Here is an 18,261-nt window from a genome sequence, read left to right as displayed (position 1 = left end):
ATCAATAATTTGTAATGACTGAAAACTGAAGACTTTTGGCTCTGACTAACCCGTTACGTTTATTTTACAAGTATGTACGTATGTTAAGTGGTTTCTTTTTGTAATGAAATCGACATAAGATTTCGTTGATACATACAGACATATAATCACGTCTATATCCCTTGCGGGGTAGACAGGGATAACAGTTTTGAAAAGACTGATAGGCCACGTTGAGCTCTTTAGATTTTGTTCATTTTTGGGTTTAAAATAACGATTTATTTTATTAGGTATACCTAACAAAAACAAAGAATAACATTCTTTTTAATAAACACCCGATCATCGACCCACTCTCATTCTCTCATTGTTACATTAAGAAAATAAATAAAATAAGAATCAATTGTTATATTTACAACAGCATAAATCAGTTAGCTGTCATCATTTCAAAACCATTCACAATGCCCACTTTACTTCATTTATATCTGTTTGAAACCAGATATTTCCAGTTCAAACTGTTATCTTAATGCAGAATGTCTATTATTGTTCCACTTGGCTTAAGTCCCGGTTGCATCCTCACCACTCTGTAGAGGAGCCCGGGGTATGCCTTTGACCATGGATCCTGGATTGGGTGAGTCAGGTTTCTACACGAAGACTCCCGTCTGAACTCCGCAACCTAACCTAACCTAACCCGTATTGGATCGATCATGGTTACACATTCAGTTGCCTGAATGTGCAGGTTTCCTCACGATGTTTTCCCTCACCGTAAGAGCGTCGGTTAGTATTCAGAATATCTTTTATTGTTCCTTGTAATCAATAATTACAAAGAAACTAACGTTACTCTAGTCTAAGTGGTAAAATTAACACATGTATTTTAAGAAATCAGGTACTTACAATGGTAAGTATATACATATAATATATAACTATTGACGTCAAGCGACTGCTTAATGCGCATGCGCAAATGAAGAAGAAACGGTACAAATTCCATTGATCTTTGATAAATAAAAATAATTTGTAATACATTATTAATTGTAGGTATGTAACGAACCTATATCTCACAAGTAACTGGACTTTAAATGATAAATAAATATAATTAACAGAGGCCGAAAACAGTGTTTTTGTCTACCTGTCTATTTCAAAATTTGTATTAATTAAACAAATCTATTACATCTATATTATCCATCTTTCTTTGTACCGTAGAAAATTTAAAAAACGCAAATTAAAAATAAATGTGAATTTACACATGCCTTCATCCTTCGCGGGGTAGACAGAGCTAATGTCACAAGACTAATTAAGATAAATGTAAGATTCAGAAGCTTAAAATCTCCGCATCAAATTCCACAAATACTTTTAGCCGCCACTGACAGACATTGAAAATATATCACACCCCTCCCTTGTATCTAATGGTAAAACATAAACGTTACACAATGTCTTTGAACTGATAACGCGGACGGAGTCGCGAGCTAAACATAGCGCCGCCGTATAAATAGCGCATCGATTCTCAAATATTTTCTTTAAGATATAGCGTGATAACGCCACAAGTTTAACAATGGCCGTATGTTTAGTCGACGTGGCGTAAATGATGCAACCATAGTGAAATTGTGTAACATACATACATAAAATCCTGCCTCTTTCCCGGAGGGGTAGGCAGAGACTACCTCTTTCCACTTGCCACGATCTCTGCATACTTCCTTCGCTTCATCCACATTCATAACTCTCTTCATGCAAGCTCGGCGGTTTCGGGTACTTTTGACCTGACCCTTTACCATTGTGTAACATACTCATACATATTATACTATTATTTGAATTTGAAGGGAAACTCTTCTTGCAGGGGAAGGTCACACTCACACACATCCACATATCCTTACAAACTTTCGCATTTATAATCTTCCTTCCCCCTCGCTCCTGTTGCATCCTCACCACAAGAGGAGGGGCACGCCTTTGATCATGGATCCAGGTATTGGGTGAGTCAGGTTTTTACATTAAGCGATTCCCGTCTGACCTCCGCAACACTTTTTGGTCACACATCCAGTTGCTTGAAGGTGCAGGTTTCCTCACGATGTTTTCCCTCACCGTTAAAATTTTCGAATTTATAATACACTAGAGGCCGCCCGCGACTTTGTCCGCATGGAAACCCTATCAATCCCGCGGGAACTCTGGGATAACAAGTAGCCTATGTGTTATTCTGGGTCTTCAGCTACCTACATACCAAATTTCATGGTAATCGGTTCAGTAGTTTTTGCGTGAAAGAGTAACAAACATCCATACAAACTTTCGCCTTTATAATAGTAGTAGGATATATAGCCAGAATAGGAAGAATTCCAAGTTTAAAAGCCTTGTTGTATAATATTGTTAATAAATAACTATTTCTCAATATATAAAATCTCAATTCTATCATTAAACCAAATAGCTGAACGTGGCCATTCAGTCTTCTCAAGACTGTTGTCTCTGTCTACGCCGCAAGGGATATAGACGTGTCTATATGTATGTATGTATGCAAATAACTATTTTAGTATCATAATATCAATATGTACCTATATATATGTGTTGTCATAAGTTTATTTTTGGTATCAAATCGTTGTTTGTTCCGTTTTAATATAGACAGAGGTGTGTCTCATTATTTGCGCGGAAAAACACGCGAGCAAACGATTTATTTATATTGTAATGCAATTAGATTTTACCTACACAACAATAGCACAATCAATGGTAAATAACTTACAAGATTTATTTGATGCCGTGTGGTTCCTTTTTTTTATTGGTACATCCATGGGAACAACATGGAGTGGAGTGATCCTATTTCTTTTTTTTTTATTATATCTGGTGCCGGGAACCACACGGCACAAAACAAACAAAATGTGCCTTATTAACTTACCGCCTTACTTAGTGCCGTGTGGTTCCCGGCACCAATGAAAAAAAAAGAGTACCACCACTCCATCTCTTTCCCATGAATGTCGTAAAACGCGAATAAGGGATAGGCTCACAAGCTTGGGATTCTTTTTTTAGGCGATGGGCTAGCAACCTGTCACTATTTAAATCTCAATAAGCCGAATAGCTGAACGTGGCCATTCAGTCTCTTCAAGACTGTTGGCTCTGTCTACCCCGCAAATGGTATAGACGTGACCGACCATATGTATGTATGTACTTACATCAGTAACAGGTGCTGTGTGATTTGTTTGCGTCTCACTGGCGCGATCCCTGGACGGTGCGCGTTTCCACGGCAGGAGCGAGGCGCCGCCGCTCCTGCGACGCTCCGAGGCGTTGCTCGCTGATTTCTTTAGCTGGAAGAAGATAAACAAATAAATTTTAAATAAACAATAAAGCATTATTGTTTATTTATAATTTATTGTTTTCAATAATTCTATCATAAAGACGAACAGATGAACGTGGCCTTATCTCTAGTCTCTTATCATCCCTAGTCTCTTCAAGAGTGTTGGCTCTGTCTACCCCGCAACGGATGTAGACGTGACTATATGAATGAATTACTGAAAACATTTATTGTACAAAATACATATGTATAGTATAAAATAGGCGGACTTAATGCTAAGAGCATTATCTGTCAGTCAACCGTTGAGTCTGACAAAGAACTTTAAGCGAGGTCAAATTAAATAAATATATTTATATTTACACAAATACAAAATTACATAATTATAATAAACATACATGAAAACTATTACATTTAATAAAATATTTATATAAAATAAAAAAGGAGCTATTACGGAAAGTATTGAATCCCTTTTTTATTGGTCATCACTAGCGTTGCTGAACTGTCGATAGTTGACCTCAAAAATCATTTCGAATATCGATAGCTCAGTTTTAATAACTAATATAAAAAAATAGATTGTGGTGAGACCATTTTACTTGACACATTTTATTGTTTAAGTAAATGTTGACAATTCTTTTAAGTTTAAATCACATAAATTATTTAAAATAAGACAATAAATAATTTCATAAGCATACATCAATACCAACAAACACATATAGAAGGTATTAACACAAATTATAATTATGCACGTGGACATTTATCGCCAAAAGATAATCTTAAATATTATTAACTTGAATTTACAAGATACTGAACAATGAATGTACTGTCAAGTTTGACAGCTGTTTACTATGAGCCAAGTTCAATGTCCGCCCTTGTCAAGTATTATTTCATAGCTACAGACACAATAAAATTAAATAAAATAATTTGAATACACGTGATATTATTAGTAGATAATTGATTAGTTGTTAACGGGCCTCCTTGAATATTTATCTATGTATATACCCGCGGCATCAATAGAAAAAAGAATAGGACTACTCCATCTCTTGCCCATGGATGTCGTAAAAGGCGACTAAAGGGTAGGCTTATAAACTTGGGATTCTTCTTTTAGGCGATGGGCTAGCAACCTGTCACTTTTTTAATCTCAATTCTATCTTAAAACCAAATAGCTGAATGTGGCCTATTAGTCTTTTCAGGAGTGTTGGCTTTGTCTACCCCGCAAGGGAAATAGACGTGATGATATGTATGTATGTATAAGTATTTATTATAAAATATAGTATAGAATAGAATAGATTTATTTTCAAAATTGGATACAAGGTATCACTTATTGACGTCACATCACTTAAATCTAATTATAACTACTACCGCTTCCAAAGCGCATGTGTAGAAGAAGCGGCGGAACAAACTACACCACAGCATTTTCATCGGACGTCAATAAACAGTATCGTTGAGTAAGTATCACGTAACACAAGTTTCGAACTTCGTGGCTCACTTAATCCGTGTAATTTGTCCCGTATATATTTATTTATTATTTTACTTATTTAAGTACGCACGCAACCTCACAGATAGCGACTCACCTTAGTGGGCGTGTCGTGTGTGTCCTCCCGCTCTTGCGCGCGCGCATAGGGCACGGGCAGGCCGCGCAGGTCGGCGCGCGCGCACTCCGCGTGCACGCCCGAGCGCAGGAAGCGCGGGTAGCTGTCGAACTTCATCACGTTGAAGATCTGCTTCTGCGCCTGCCACGGAAGGTTCAATATCGTTAACACTGTGTTATGCTTTGGAAAGTGTCGGAAATAAAAAAAAAATTGTTTTTTAACATTATCAAAGACCGTTATCATAATCTTTTATTCTTTTAATATAGTTACCATAGGTCTTGAATCTACCCTCTGAAGACGTCCGAATTTTAAATATTTTTTTTTAATAAGCAACGGATGTAGGCTCTGTCTAATTATGATCATTATATCAACATTTCAATGTCAAATAATAATAATTAAGAGATTAATAAATATGTCAAAAAATTTATGTTAAATAAAAATAAAAATAAATTATTTTGTATTAAAAAACCCCTAAAGCTCAAAAAAAACTTATTTTTCTATTGGGTTGTGACAACTGTTGGATTGGCAAAAGAAGTCAAGGACAAGCACCAACATGATGGACGGACTTGATGACGAATATTCAGAAGACTTCGGAGCAGACACAAATCCATGCTATTTGGAAAACCCTCGTGAAGTTCGCAGCGTATGTTTTACAATACCCTCAGCAATTAGAATACCACTTAGAACAAGTTATCATCAATCTAACCTGTTGGAACAAGTCAGGCGGCGCCGGGTCGGAGGCCAGTCTCGCCGCCACCGCTCTCCTGGCGGTGGCGTCCACGTTCACTGGCTCATCAGCTCTCTCCCCAAGATGGCGGTCCCAGATCTGTTTGGCGAGAGCGGCCCGCCGGCACGCGTCTTCTGTCGTACTGTATTGTTCGCATAGCCACCAGAATCTGTGTAAATATACATTTGACTGTGAGATGTGACCGTGTGGATAGAAAGACTACTCCATATTCTTCCGATGGATAGAAAAAGCGACTAAAGAAAGGGCTAATAAACTTGGAAATATATATATATATATATATTTGAGACTGGTGATATGGTAAATCAACGCTAGTAAAGTACATACATGCATATAGTCACGTCGATATACCTTGCGAAGTAGATAGAGCCAACAGTCCAGAAAAGCGGATAGGCCACGCTCATCTATTTGGCTTAATGATACATAGAATTGAGATTCAAATAGTAAGAGGTTGCAAGCCCATAGCCTAAAAAAGAAACCCAAGTTTGTAAGCCTATCCCTTAGTCTCTTTTTACGACATCCACAGGAAAGAGATGGAGTGGTCCTATTATTTTTGTATTGGTGCCGGGAACCACACTGCAAGGCTAGTAAAGTAGTATAATTTATACAATAAATACAAGGTATAGAAAAACACACAACCACAAGACCGAGGCGAATCATAATCGTTGTCCATCATACCCTCGACGGAATTTGACCCCAGGTCCTTTAATATCTCAGCCAAAAGAGGCAGAGGCATACTGACTGTGAAAATACATATTTACAATCAATACCTGGTAAAGGGTCAGGTCAAAAGTATCCGAAACCGCCGAGCTTGCATGAAGAGAGTTATGAATGTGGATGAAGCGAAGCAAGTATGCAGAGATCGTGGAAATTGGAAAGAGGTAGTCTCTGCCCACCACTCCGGGAAAGAGGCGTGATTTTCTGTATGTATGTATGTACAATCAATACCAACCTAATGTTCTCTGCAGCGAACTCCTTAGACAAGAAATGTAGGAAGGCAGCCGCCCCGGCCGGGTCAGCCAACAGCTGTTCCAAACCCAGAGACCAGCGCGCCACTCCGCCACAGGAACTGGTGGTTTGGGGGGTGCCTTCGCTCATCTGCTGCTGAGGACAAGACGGGTAAGCATTAGTTCTCAGAGATAAAAATCTTCGGGTACTCCTGACCTGGCCCTTTACCAGGACGACCTTAATTTGATCAAGGTACGTTCGTAACCGCCGAGCTTGCATGAAGAAAGTTATGAATGTGGATGAAGCGAAGGAAATATGCAGAGATCGTGGCAAGTGGAAAGATGTAGCCTACGGGAAACAGGCGTGATTTTATGTATGTACCTATGTATGTATAAAAATCTTCATTTGATAGAAAACTAGTGTTACGATATTCCCTACCATGATGAGGTATATAATAATAGGAATAATGTCACGTAATAAAATATATATGCAAAGAACCGGCCAAGTGCGAGTCGGGCTCGCGCGCGAAGGGTTCCATATCATCATTACGATTGTTACTTAAATAATTATTTTTAAGTTTCACGACATGTATGAAAACGGCACTTTCCACTGGAAACGAGGGGATTATTGTAAACCGCCTTAAAAAAAATGGGTCTCGGTTGACTTGACCTGTTGACAAACATACATACATACGTATGTATGTTTGTCCGAGATTATCTCGCGTTTCGTTGGACCGATTTTGATGCCGTTTGAGGAAAGTGTTTGTTACACTTAGGAGAAGGTTTTACCGACTTAAAAAAAGGAGGATATCGATTACAGGCAGATTCCCCTTCCTAAAATCATCCTTAGCAGAAGCTAAATAAGTAATTATAACTTTCAGTTATATAAACGTTAGTGCAAGTTCATTATTTGTGACAAATCTCTATTTAGAAAAGTTATTAAAAATAATGGGCTTGCGATAAGCGGGACAAGGCATATATTTATTGTTCCTCACCTTGTTGTACATATTGCGGTGGTCGTGATGCCGGTAAGAGCTCTGTGCGCTCGCGCCGCCTGTCGTCGTCCAGCGTCGGAAAGGCGACGACTGTTCGCTCTGGGGACAAACAAACAAACAAATTAAAGACTTACACATACATACATACGATAACGTCTATATCCCTAGCGGGGTAGAAAGAGCCACCAGTCTTGAAAAGATTGGCCACGCTCAGCTGTTGTAAAGACACGCTCACAAATTAAAGAAATGCATCAAAAATAATAATATTACATATGTCATGTCTATATTGATGCGAGGTAAACAGAAGAAAAAGTATACGGTTCGCGTATGGTTTTATAGCGGAATCGAGATTCAAATAGTGACAGGTTGCTAGCCCATCACGCCTACAAGAGAAATTCCAAGTTTATATAAGCAAACCCCTCAATCGCCACCGATAGAAATAATATGGATTTATTCAAAAGTGCCGGCAACCACACGGTACAATAATGACAATAACCAACATAATCGTAAAATAAGCATGTCAGAGATAAATAACACATATCGAAGATGGTTTCACAATTTGACCGGGTATACATACATACATACATAAAATCACGCCTCTTTCTCGGAGGGGTAGGCAGAGACTACCTCTTTCCACTTGCCACGATCTCTGCATACTTCCTTCGCTTCATCCACATTCAAAACTCTCTTCATGCAAGCTCGGCGGTTTCGGGTACTTTTGACCTGACCCTTTGCCAGGACGTCCTTAATTTGATCAAGATACGTTCGTCTAGGTCTTCCCACTCAGACCTTTCCCTCCACACTCTCCTTGAATAAATTGAATTTGTCCGGATATAATGCTTTGAAGTCCTTGGCGGACTTTTAAAAGTACTTAGAATAAATGGGTACCTCTTGGATAGGCATGTAGATGAAGTTCGGCTTCTTCATCGTCACTTACCATCGGGTGAGATGGAATGAGTGGAGATTCGGACATGGGACTTAACCGCGGTAAATTCAACTAGGTATTACAAATTCCCCGCTACAAACTTTTGTACCTAACCTTCAAATCAAATTCTTGAAAGCGACATATGAGAATTTCTATCGGCCATTTTGAACCGAAAAACAATGAAAGCAGACGATTTTATCAAAAGTTATAATCATTACTATTATGTAAGAGATCGTATCTTAATATATGGACTGTGGGAGGAAATAATTCTAGAACAAATTAAACTTTATATTAATATGGATAAGAACTATAATTTCTTTGATTCGATGCTAGAATATGAATAAAAAGTAACAAGATTCTAGCGTGTAATATTTGTATGTTGTAAAAATTATAAATTTAATAGTGGTAAACTAATTTGTTATTCGTTGCTACTGTTCATTTATCAAATGTTAATCTTTAAATTTACATACAGACATAATCACGTCTTTATCCTTTGCGGGGTAGATAGAGCCTACGGTCTTGAAAAGCCTGATAGGCCACTTTTAGCTGTTTGGAAACTAATATTCCATTTTATTTCCAAATTTTTATACTGACCGATCGAACTATTTCCAAATCACCTTTAAAACCAATGCGTATTTTTATGTTAATGAATTAAAAAGGAACCGATTGCTGGCATCATAAATATTAAATATGCGTCCTATAAACGAAAATCTAAGCCATTATGTCAATGTTCGACAAAATAAAGTCCGATAATATAGGACGCCGGTGAAAAATACGAGGAAAACAATAAAACAGAACGACTAAACCAGACCAATGAGATTCAGACTGAAATCTGGGCAAATAATGGAAAATTCCAGTTTTACAGTAAGAAATAACATACATACATATGGTCACGTCTATATCCCTTGCGGGGTAGACATAGCCAACAGTCTTGGTAAGACTGATAAGCCACGTTCAGCTGTTTGGCTTTAAGATCGAATTGAGATTCAAATAGTGACAGGTAGCTAATCCATCGCCTGAAAAATAATCCCAAGCTTGTAAGCCTATCCCTTATTCGTCGTTTACGACATCCATGGGAAAGAGAGATCCTATTCTTTTTTGTATTGGTGCCGGGAACCACACGGCACTAAGAAATAAATAAGGACATATAAACAGTACGATATAAATCGACGTGCTAACGTGTAACGTTACGTACGTAACGTGTAAAAACGTGTAACGTTGAAAAACATAAGAAAAAAAACGTTTTTTGAGATTTTTTTTTAAACTCGGGTCGCATTTACATTAATAATGAACATGTTTTTACCCGCAGATTCGCCCGCGCGAATTTAACGCCACCTACAAAAAGAATACAGGTTTTTCGCAAATACCACGGGTACTATAGTTTTAGACGAGACGGAAAAGAACCTCATTTTCTTCTCCAGTCTCTAAATTATAAAATTTAGGTAGGTACTAACAATTTTAGGCGAAGATACAAATGCGAGGCGACATTATTTACATTTAGATATGAGCAATGGCGCCGGCGTGATGGACACTGTGTTTGTCGGGAAAACGCGTGTTCAACATGACTGGCTGGATGTAAAAAAAACGAAAAATACATAAGGACAATAATTAAAAATTGTGCTAAAGGATAGTAACACAACGGTACAGGATATGGCATACACTTCAACGATACTTATTTATATAAACAACATACACACATAAATATATACACGTCTATATCCCTTGCGGGGTAGACAGAGCCATCAGCCTTGTATAGACTGATAGGCCACGTTCAGCTATTTGGATTCAAGATATAATTGAGATTCTTAAAGAAGAATCCCAAGTTTATAAGCCTACCCTTAGTCGCCTTTTACGACATCCATGGGAGAGAGATGGAGTCGTCCTATTCTTTTTTCTATTGGTGCCGGGACCCACACGGCGCTTTATTATTAATTGATGATAGAATATGACCATGGACATCTGAAACAGTGGTTTCAACAAATTCCCCGTCACAATAAATCATTTACACTCCATGAATGGGGACCGGACCGGAAAACAACGGCGTCACGCCCAAACAACAGGAGCTTTTCACAAACTTTGATAAAGTATGATTTTTTAACACTCATACAACTGAAACATCGCAAGGTGTATGTGATCTCGACCGCTAGACCTCGAGAGACTTATCTGTGCGGTTTGAAACTTTCCAAAAATTTTGGGCAGATTTCGAAAAAAATCACTTTATCTCTAAGTCAGCTGCCCGCTCGGCTACTTCTACAGAACCAAACGCAACCCACAACACTATGCAGCATTGTTACAACTAATTATTTCAACCGCTTTGTAAAACAATCGGGAGACGTATTCAAATTCTCATTTCAATTGCAGATACAATGTAAATAGTATGCATGATAATACTTATCACAGGTTGGATCATGTGAACCGAATCGCTCCCACGGGAATCCGCTGAAGATGGCAATTAGACATTAATTACATTGTGTTTTACAGCTAGAATCCACTTTGTTTTACTTGAAAACGGGACTACTAAACCTAATAGCACGTTTACGTTTTTCTCCGCCTCTCAAAACTATTCAGAATAAAAATATATGTACATTTATCAATGTGACAACTACGGACTTAAGGATATAAGGTTATTTTTATATAGTTACTAGCTGTACTGGCAAACGTTGTTTTGCATTTTGTGGGTATGACAAATAGATGTTAGCCGATTCTCAGACCTACTCAATATGCTCACAAAATTTCATGAGAATCAGTTAAGCCGTTTCGGAGGAGTACGGGAACGAACATTGTGACACGAGAATTTTATATATAACATTTTCGACTGAAGAAAAAGAAATTTAAAAATAGATTTGATCCATTAAGACAAAGTAAAAGTACGAACATACCAAGCAAATAAAAAAAAAGGTATCAGGGAAAAGAAATGAACGGAGGACGCTCCACTTAACTACTACCGAAAAGAGTTGGCTCTTAAATATAAGAGAGTAGAAGAATCGAAGCTCTTCTACTGATAAGGGTAAAAAATCTTCTTGTACCTAAATAGCCGCCAATTCGTCAATTGATCTTTGCAACCCGTAGGTCAATTACCATGTCGGATAAAATCACAAACGTGACGAAATAACTGTACAGAGATTATCCACGTCCCATCAATTTGAAAAAATCTCCCCAAAAAACAAATTTGCCATGACAAAATTTATTAGTTATAATTATAAACATACATATAAATATACTGAAATTGAAACAAAAGCTGGGTAAACAGGACATGTATAGGATTTTCCCTTGTCTCATACGTAAATTTTAATCAAGCCATAATTTGAATTCCTATTTTATCACAAAAATTTACTTCTCACTAACTTCAGCTATTTCAGGAAAAACCGCACGTTATTTCTAATCTTAAGATTCTGAATGTTATTGTCTTAGTAAAAAGATAAGGCGATAATAAATGGTGCAGTTTTATCTTAACTCTATATAACAATTTTAACTGGCTGCAATAGCAATGAGTTTGAATTTTGTAACTGAGGTAAGTAAGTTTCCGCTAACCAGTCCTAAAAAGTCCACTTACCACTAATACTAATTAGAATAATTGTCTCAATGATTAATCACTGTAAAAACATTGATTTTTAAGTCAACTTTCCACTCATAACGAAAATAAAAGTGTTACTGAAAATTTAAATATAAATAATTTTGTACAAACATCAAAGGCAAGGCCTGAACAACTTTTTAAAGAAAATGTTCAAAACGCAAGTGCGTTAAAGATCTCATCTTCGCTTTTTAAAAAACAGAAAGTTAAAATATTTGTGGTTTACGCATACTTTGGAGAAAGGCTTTGCAACAAAGAATTCGAAACGCTCTTTGCTTGTACAGATAAAGATTGTGATGATAAATCGTGAATAGATTAATGTGTACTAGAAAATACGGAAGTTAAGGATACGTCGTACAAGGCAAGGAGTCGGATGTCTGCGGTAAGGACGCATGTATCAAACGATCACTTGTCTATAGTAGATTGCATGTCTGAACATAATTACGTATCAGCTATTAGCAATCTTTCTATACAAATCTTTTAAGTATATTATAAATATTACAAAATACCTGATGACGAACCTAAGATACTCTAATGAGAGAGCACAGTAGTGACAAACACCAAAATGATGTTAACCTGAATTGACCTAAGAAAACTCTCAAATAGGTATAATTAAACGATAGGCTATAACATGATAGGATATACGTATATATCGTAATAGGAAATACCTATAATAATAGCGTTACTTGAATGGTCACCGTGTGATATAAACAGATAAACAGTTGCACATTCAAATAAGTACTATCGTCATGTGTGTTAAATCAAGTCTTGATCGTTTCAGTGAAGATTATTCTACTATGAAAACCGCTCCGCACTGTGGATGGAATGGGTTTAGCCAGCAGCTAAATCGTTGTTTACATACATACATATGGTCACGTCTATATCCCTTGCGGGGTAGACAAAGCCAACAGTCTTGAAAAGACTGAATGATCACGTTCAGCTATTTGGCTTAATGATAGAATTGAGATTCAAATAGGCGTCTTATCTATCGCGGTCCTCATCAACATTTCTTTCATTTTAAAACGACTTAGAAACCGTTTGGTTCCCGGCACCAATACAAAATATATTTGGACCACTCCATCTCTTTCCTATGGATGTCGTAAAAGGCGACTAAGTGATAGGCTTATAAACTTGGGATTCCTCTTTTAGGCGATGGACTAGCAACCTGTCACTATTTGAATCTCAATTCTATCATTAAGCCAAATAGCTGAACGTGGCCATTCAGTCTTTTCAAGACTGTTGGCTCTGTCTACCCCGCAGGGGATATAGACGTGACCATATGTATGTATGTATGAACGGCGCCAAAAGCATTCCCAAAGATAACCCAACCAATTGCTACTTTATATAACAGCGTCCCGACTGGCGAGGTCAGGACGGTTGACCCCGGCTGGCTCGTCAATGGCGGCGGGGCAATGCGGTTCAAGGGAACACCGGGGCGTTCATTCAGACTCGACGGGATAAGCAATTTAGTGATAAAAATGAATTAACGCTGATAAAGGCTGATGATATAAATGATTTTCTTGGTTTCAAGTAGAGTACGCAATTTAGTGAAAAAAATTAATTAACGATAAAGACTGATGGTAATTATGCTGTTGGAAAAATGTCGCTGCGAGTAGACTCTTTTTGGGCTAATAAGTATGTAGTCTTTTAAGTATGTGTAAAACATGAGTTTTACGGCAGGATGGAAGAAAGGTAATGGTTTAGTGGTCCTTTAAGACCTCCAAAAGAATATTTATGTCGTAAATAAGATAATAAGAAGATAAATCGAAAATTTTAAACGTACATAATATAAAAATATGTTAATGTACAGCGATATACTTAATAACAGTAACATCCGAAAATATTTTTCATACAAGCTATAGAAACTAAGGATAATTTACTCAAATTAAACTCTTAACATAAAAACAGACATTGGCATTCTTCTTTTAGGCGATGGGCTAGCAACCTGTCACTATTTGAATCTCAATTCTATCTTAAAGCCAAACATTTGACCATGGCCTATCAGTCATTTCAATACTATTGGCTCTGTCTTCCCCGCAAAGGATATAGACGTGATTATACGTTTGTTTGTATGTAAAAAAAGAAATTACACTGTCTATTTGAATGTAAAAATTATTCACATTTCTGTCACAAAAAAGAAAAACAATAAACATAAAATTAAAAATATACCCAAAAGTAAAATACCTCTTCTTTAGAGCGATCCTTCACATACCATATCACCATTTTTGTACCTCACCCACACAATACATCAATTAACATTTAACCGATTCAATCACTCAATTGTTATCACCCGTATGACTGTCAGTGTGTCTACATCAGAAGCATCGAAGAACCAATTCAATTTCTATTTTAAACGATATTATATTGTTATTAACAAAAAGAGGAATTTGAAACACTTGCAAAAAACACTATCGAAAATTATTTGGAACAACTTTAGTACAAACAAACAAACATTATAAACGAGTCGAACGGCTTCATTGATGTGTCTGGTATATCCAAGCGATGATTTTACAAGACACATATTAGAATAAAAATTATGCGCCACAGATGATCGTTAGATGAACCATTGTATGACCACTCTCTACCACGCCTAACATCACACTGTCATACAGTAGCCGGCGAGAGTCGGTATCGTCACTCATACAATGCTCAATGCAGTTTCCGGTCCCCATTCATGGAGTGTAAATGATTTATTGTGACGGGGAATTTGTTGAAACCACTGTTTCAGATGTACATGGTCATATTCTATCATCAAATAATAATAAAGCGCCGTGTGGTTCCCGGCACTAATAGAAAAAAGAATAGGACCACTCCGTCTCTCTCCCATGGATGTCGTATAAGGCGACTAAGGGGTAGGCTTATAAACTTGGGATTCTTCTTTCAGGCGATGGGCTAGCAACCTGTCAATATTTGAATCTCAATTCTATCATCAAGCCATTTGGCTTGAGATTCAAATAGTCTTGAAAAGCTGAACGTGGCCTACCAGTCTTTTCAAGACTGTTGGCTCTGTCTACCCCGCAAGGGATATAGACGTGATGTGAATTGCGTTTGCAACGGCACCTTGTACACAACGGTTTCTGACATTTCGTGAATATCAATTGGTAACAAAATAACAATTTTTTTGGACAATCAAATACAATCAATAGGAAATATTATTTATTTCTGATAAGAGATATTGAAAACATATATAATAAAACAGTTCTTCAATGTAATGTTCAACTGTATGTCTTAATTATGAAATTCAGAAAGTGACAGGTAGCTAGCAGCTAGCACATCTCATACAAAATTATTTACACTTTAAGATAATAACAAATAAATCAATAAACATAAACGCATCAAACGAGAGTAGGTATAATTTCTAATAACAAATGAAATGATATACGTCGATGAATCATTTGTTTCATATCGGGACGCTGCGTCACGTAGGGAAGACCTCGTGAAAATGGGTCAGCTATCAGCTTTGGTTGCACAATGGACTTATTTGTCGTATTGTGTTCTTTCTTGGAAGATTACACAAACAACTTTACAAATACCAACGCAATATACCGTTTACATACATACATAATATGATCACGTCTTTATCCCTTACGGGGTAGACAGAGCCAACAATCTTGAAAAGACTGATAGGCCACATTCAGTTTTTTGGCTTGATGATAGAATTGAGATTCAAATAGTGACGGGTTGCTAGCCCATCGCTTAAAACAAGAATCCCAAGTTTATAAGCCTATCCCTTAGTCACCTTCTACGACATCCATGGGAAAGAGATGGAGTGGCCCTATTCTTTTTTTATTGGTGCCGGGAACCACACGGCACCGTTCACATAATCTGGATATCTTAATCCGAATCAGAAATCAAGTGTAGTATCTAGCAAACTTGTGATGAAACAGGAACTTAGCAAATAGTTAACGGCGTGATCCATTGTATGATAATCACGAAAAATAAACCTGATGACTTTTATCTCTGTGTAGATAATAAATAATAATAAACAAGCCGTCGATATAAATTGTTTGCGTATCATCGACGCTGACGCGAGACAAATTGGCCGCCATTCATCCATTGTGCCGATAATGAACGGCCAACTGTATGTTAATTTGATGTAACTGTTATTGGCATGCATATAATGGTACAATACAAAAAAGAATGGGACCACTATCTCATTCCCATGGATCGACATCCATAAAAGGCGAGTAAGGGATAGGCTTACAAACTTTGATTGATTCTTTTTTAGCCGTTGTGCTAGCAACCTGTCACTATTTGAATCTCAATTCTATCATTAAGCCAAATAGCTGAACGTGGCCATTCAGTCTTCTCAAAACTGTTGACTCTGTCAAGGGATATAGACGTGACCATTTGTATATATGTATAAAATGAAAACTTAATTTACCGAAATGAAATTCAACTTCAAGAAGACGCGGGCACAGCTAGTTGCTTATAAAAATGTATGCTGATACTCGACATTCACCGTCATTACATTATCTTACTCGAAAATTAGTTCCAAGACATCATCTATCCTAACAATTTGTTTACAGTAAGTATTATTGGTGACATACATACATACGTATGGTCATGTCTATATCCCTTGCGGAGTAGACAGAACCAACAGTCTTGAAAAGACTGAATGGCCACGTTCAGCTATTTGGCTTAACGATAGAATTGAGACTCAAACAGTGACAGGTTGCCAGCCCATCGCCTAAAAAAAGAATCCCAAGTTTATAAGCCTATCCCTTAGTCGCCTTTTACAACATCCATGGGAAAGAGATGGAGTGGTCCTATTCTTTTTCGTATTGGTGCCGGGAACCACACGGCATGTTATTGGTGGAAATCGATTATTTATCATTTAGGTCGCGTTTGTACGTACTGTCCTGTAATAGTCACCGCATGTTATCTGTGTGTGTTACCTAGATAGCTGTCATTACGTGCAGTGGAACCATTACGTGCAATTGAGAACGGACAATTTCCAATCCCGGCTTTAGATTAAGCTCTGATTAATGTTTAACCACGGCTTTGTCGTCTGATCTAAACTATTTTATTTTTACCTTTACGTATACAATAATGTCGATTTTAAAGAAATTTGATTTAATTTTAGATTAAAGAATTTGATTAATACGAAAGCTGTTGTAAATGAATTTATTCATTTATATTATATTGTAAATGTGCCTATTTGTGCAACAGAAGACTGTATTTGTATACCCTGTAACACCTTTGCAAACCTAACGTCTGACAAAATCTCTTAGAATTTTACGACTTCACAGAAATATGCGTTAACACATAAGAGATAGTATTTTTGTTCCCCCTCTTCTTTCTGCGACTTTTGAAAAAGAACATATTAAACCACATTTTTCTGCTAACAAGAAAGTCACAGTCCTATTTAAGGTTGCATCACGCGAGTCATCAATTCTAGTGAAGTCACAAGGAAAATTAACATAGCAGACATTTTGCCCTTCAACAATTAAGTGCAACGTGAAAATAAATAACGATGACATATCAACTGTATTACTGTCAATATCCATCCATTCATCTATACTAATATTTGAAAGTTGAAGAGTTTGTTTGTTTGAACGCGCTAATCTCAGGAACTACTGGTTCGAATTGAAAAATTCTTTTTGTGTTGAATAAACCATTTATCGAAGAAGGCTTTAGGCTGTATAACATCACGCGGCAACTATTAGGAGCGAAGAAATAATGGGAAATGTGAAAAAAAAAAACGGGGAAAGTTATTCATCCTTGAGGGCTTAAATGATGCCCAAAATAACTATTCCGCGCGAAGTCGGGGGCACAGCTAGCGCATATAATAAAATTGTAACCGACTGATGTCTGTACTTGAGACTATGCAAATGCTGTTTTCACAGATGTGTCTTCGCGTGGTCCAACATAAAAACTGATAACTATACCTACAAAAAACTATCGCCTACCTCTGAGGCAATACTAAGATCAGTTCTTTTTCAGATTTTATTTATGGCGAGCGAAGTCGCGGGATGCTGGTAGCGGGAGCTAGTAGTCAATATTTATATAAACTGAGGCAATCAAAGTGCAATAAATGTTGTACCAATACCTACATGATTTATTATTAATTCTGTGACATAATGTAACGACTTTATGACAACCATACTATAGATTGTCATCGCTTTGCGTAAATATTATGGGTTGTGTTGTAATAATTATTCTATTATTCATCATCTTATCCCAGTTAATGGAGAATGAGTACAAATTTAAAGATTGGCATATTACTATTAGACGTAATTTAAAGGTCA

General features: G+C 37.1%; 1 protein-coding gene across 2 annotated transcripts in view; it reads right to left on the bottom strand.

Moving 5' to 3' along the window:
• Nucleotides 1–18,261, bottom strand: part of LOC106138441 (regulator of G-protein signaling loco) — an 86,604-nt gene that overhangs the window by 6,857 nt on the left and 61,486 nt on the right. Inside the window, exons 4-8 of one of the 2 annotated variants that reach the window (XM_060949859.1) lie at nt 7,515–7,613; nt 6,525–6,676; nt 5,534–5,723; nt 4,810–4,968; nt 3,120–3,251 (exon numbers count right to left, since the gene is read on the bottom strand). In XM_060949859.1, the coding sequence (XP_060805842.1) occupies nt 3,120–3,251; nt 4,810–4,968; nt 5,534–5,723; nt 6,525–6,676; nt 7,515–7,613 (732 nt within the window). The remainder of the gene's footprint in view (nt 1–3,119; nt 3,252–4,809; nt 4,969–5,533; nt 5,724–6,524; nt 6,677–7,514; nt 7,614–18,261) is intronic. The other variant, XM_060949860.1, reaches the window with a different exon arrangement.

This window comes from Amyelois transitella, chromosome 20 (genome assembly GCF_032362555.1).
Source record: "Amyelois transitella isolate CPQ chromosome 20, ilAmyTran1.1, whole genome shotgun sequence".
NCBI lineage: Eukaryota > Metazoa > Arthropoda > Insecta > Lepidoptera > Pyralidae > Amyelois > Amyelois transitella.
This window is presented reverse-complemented; position numbering and strand designations above follow the sequence as displayed.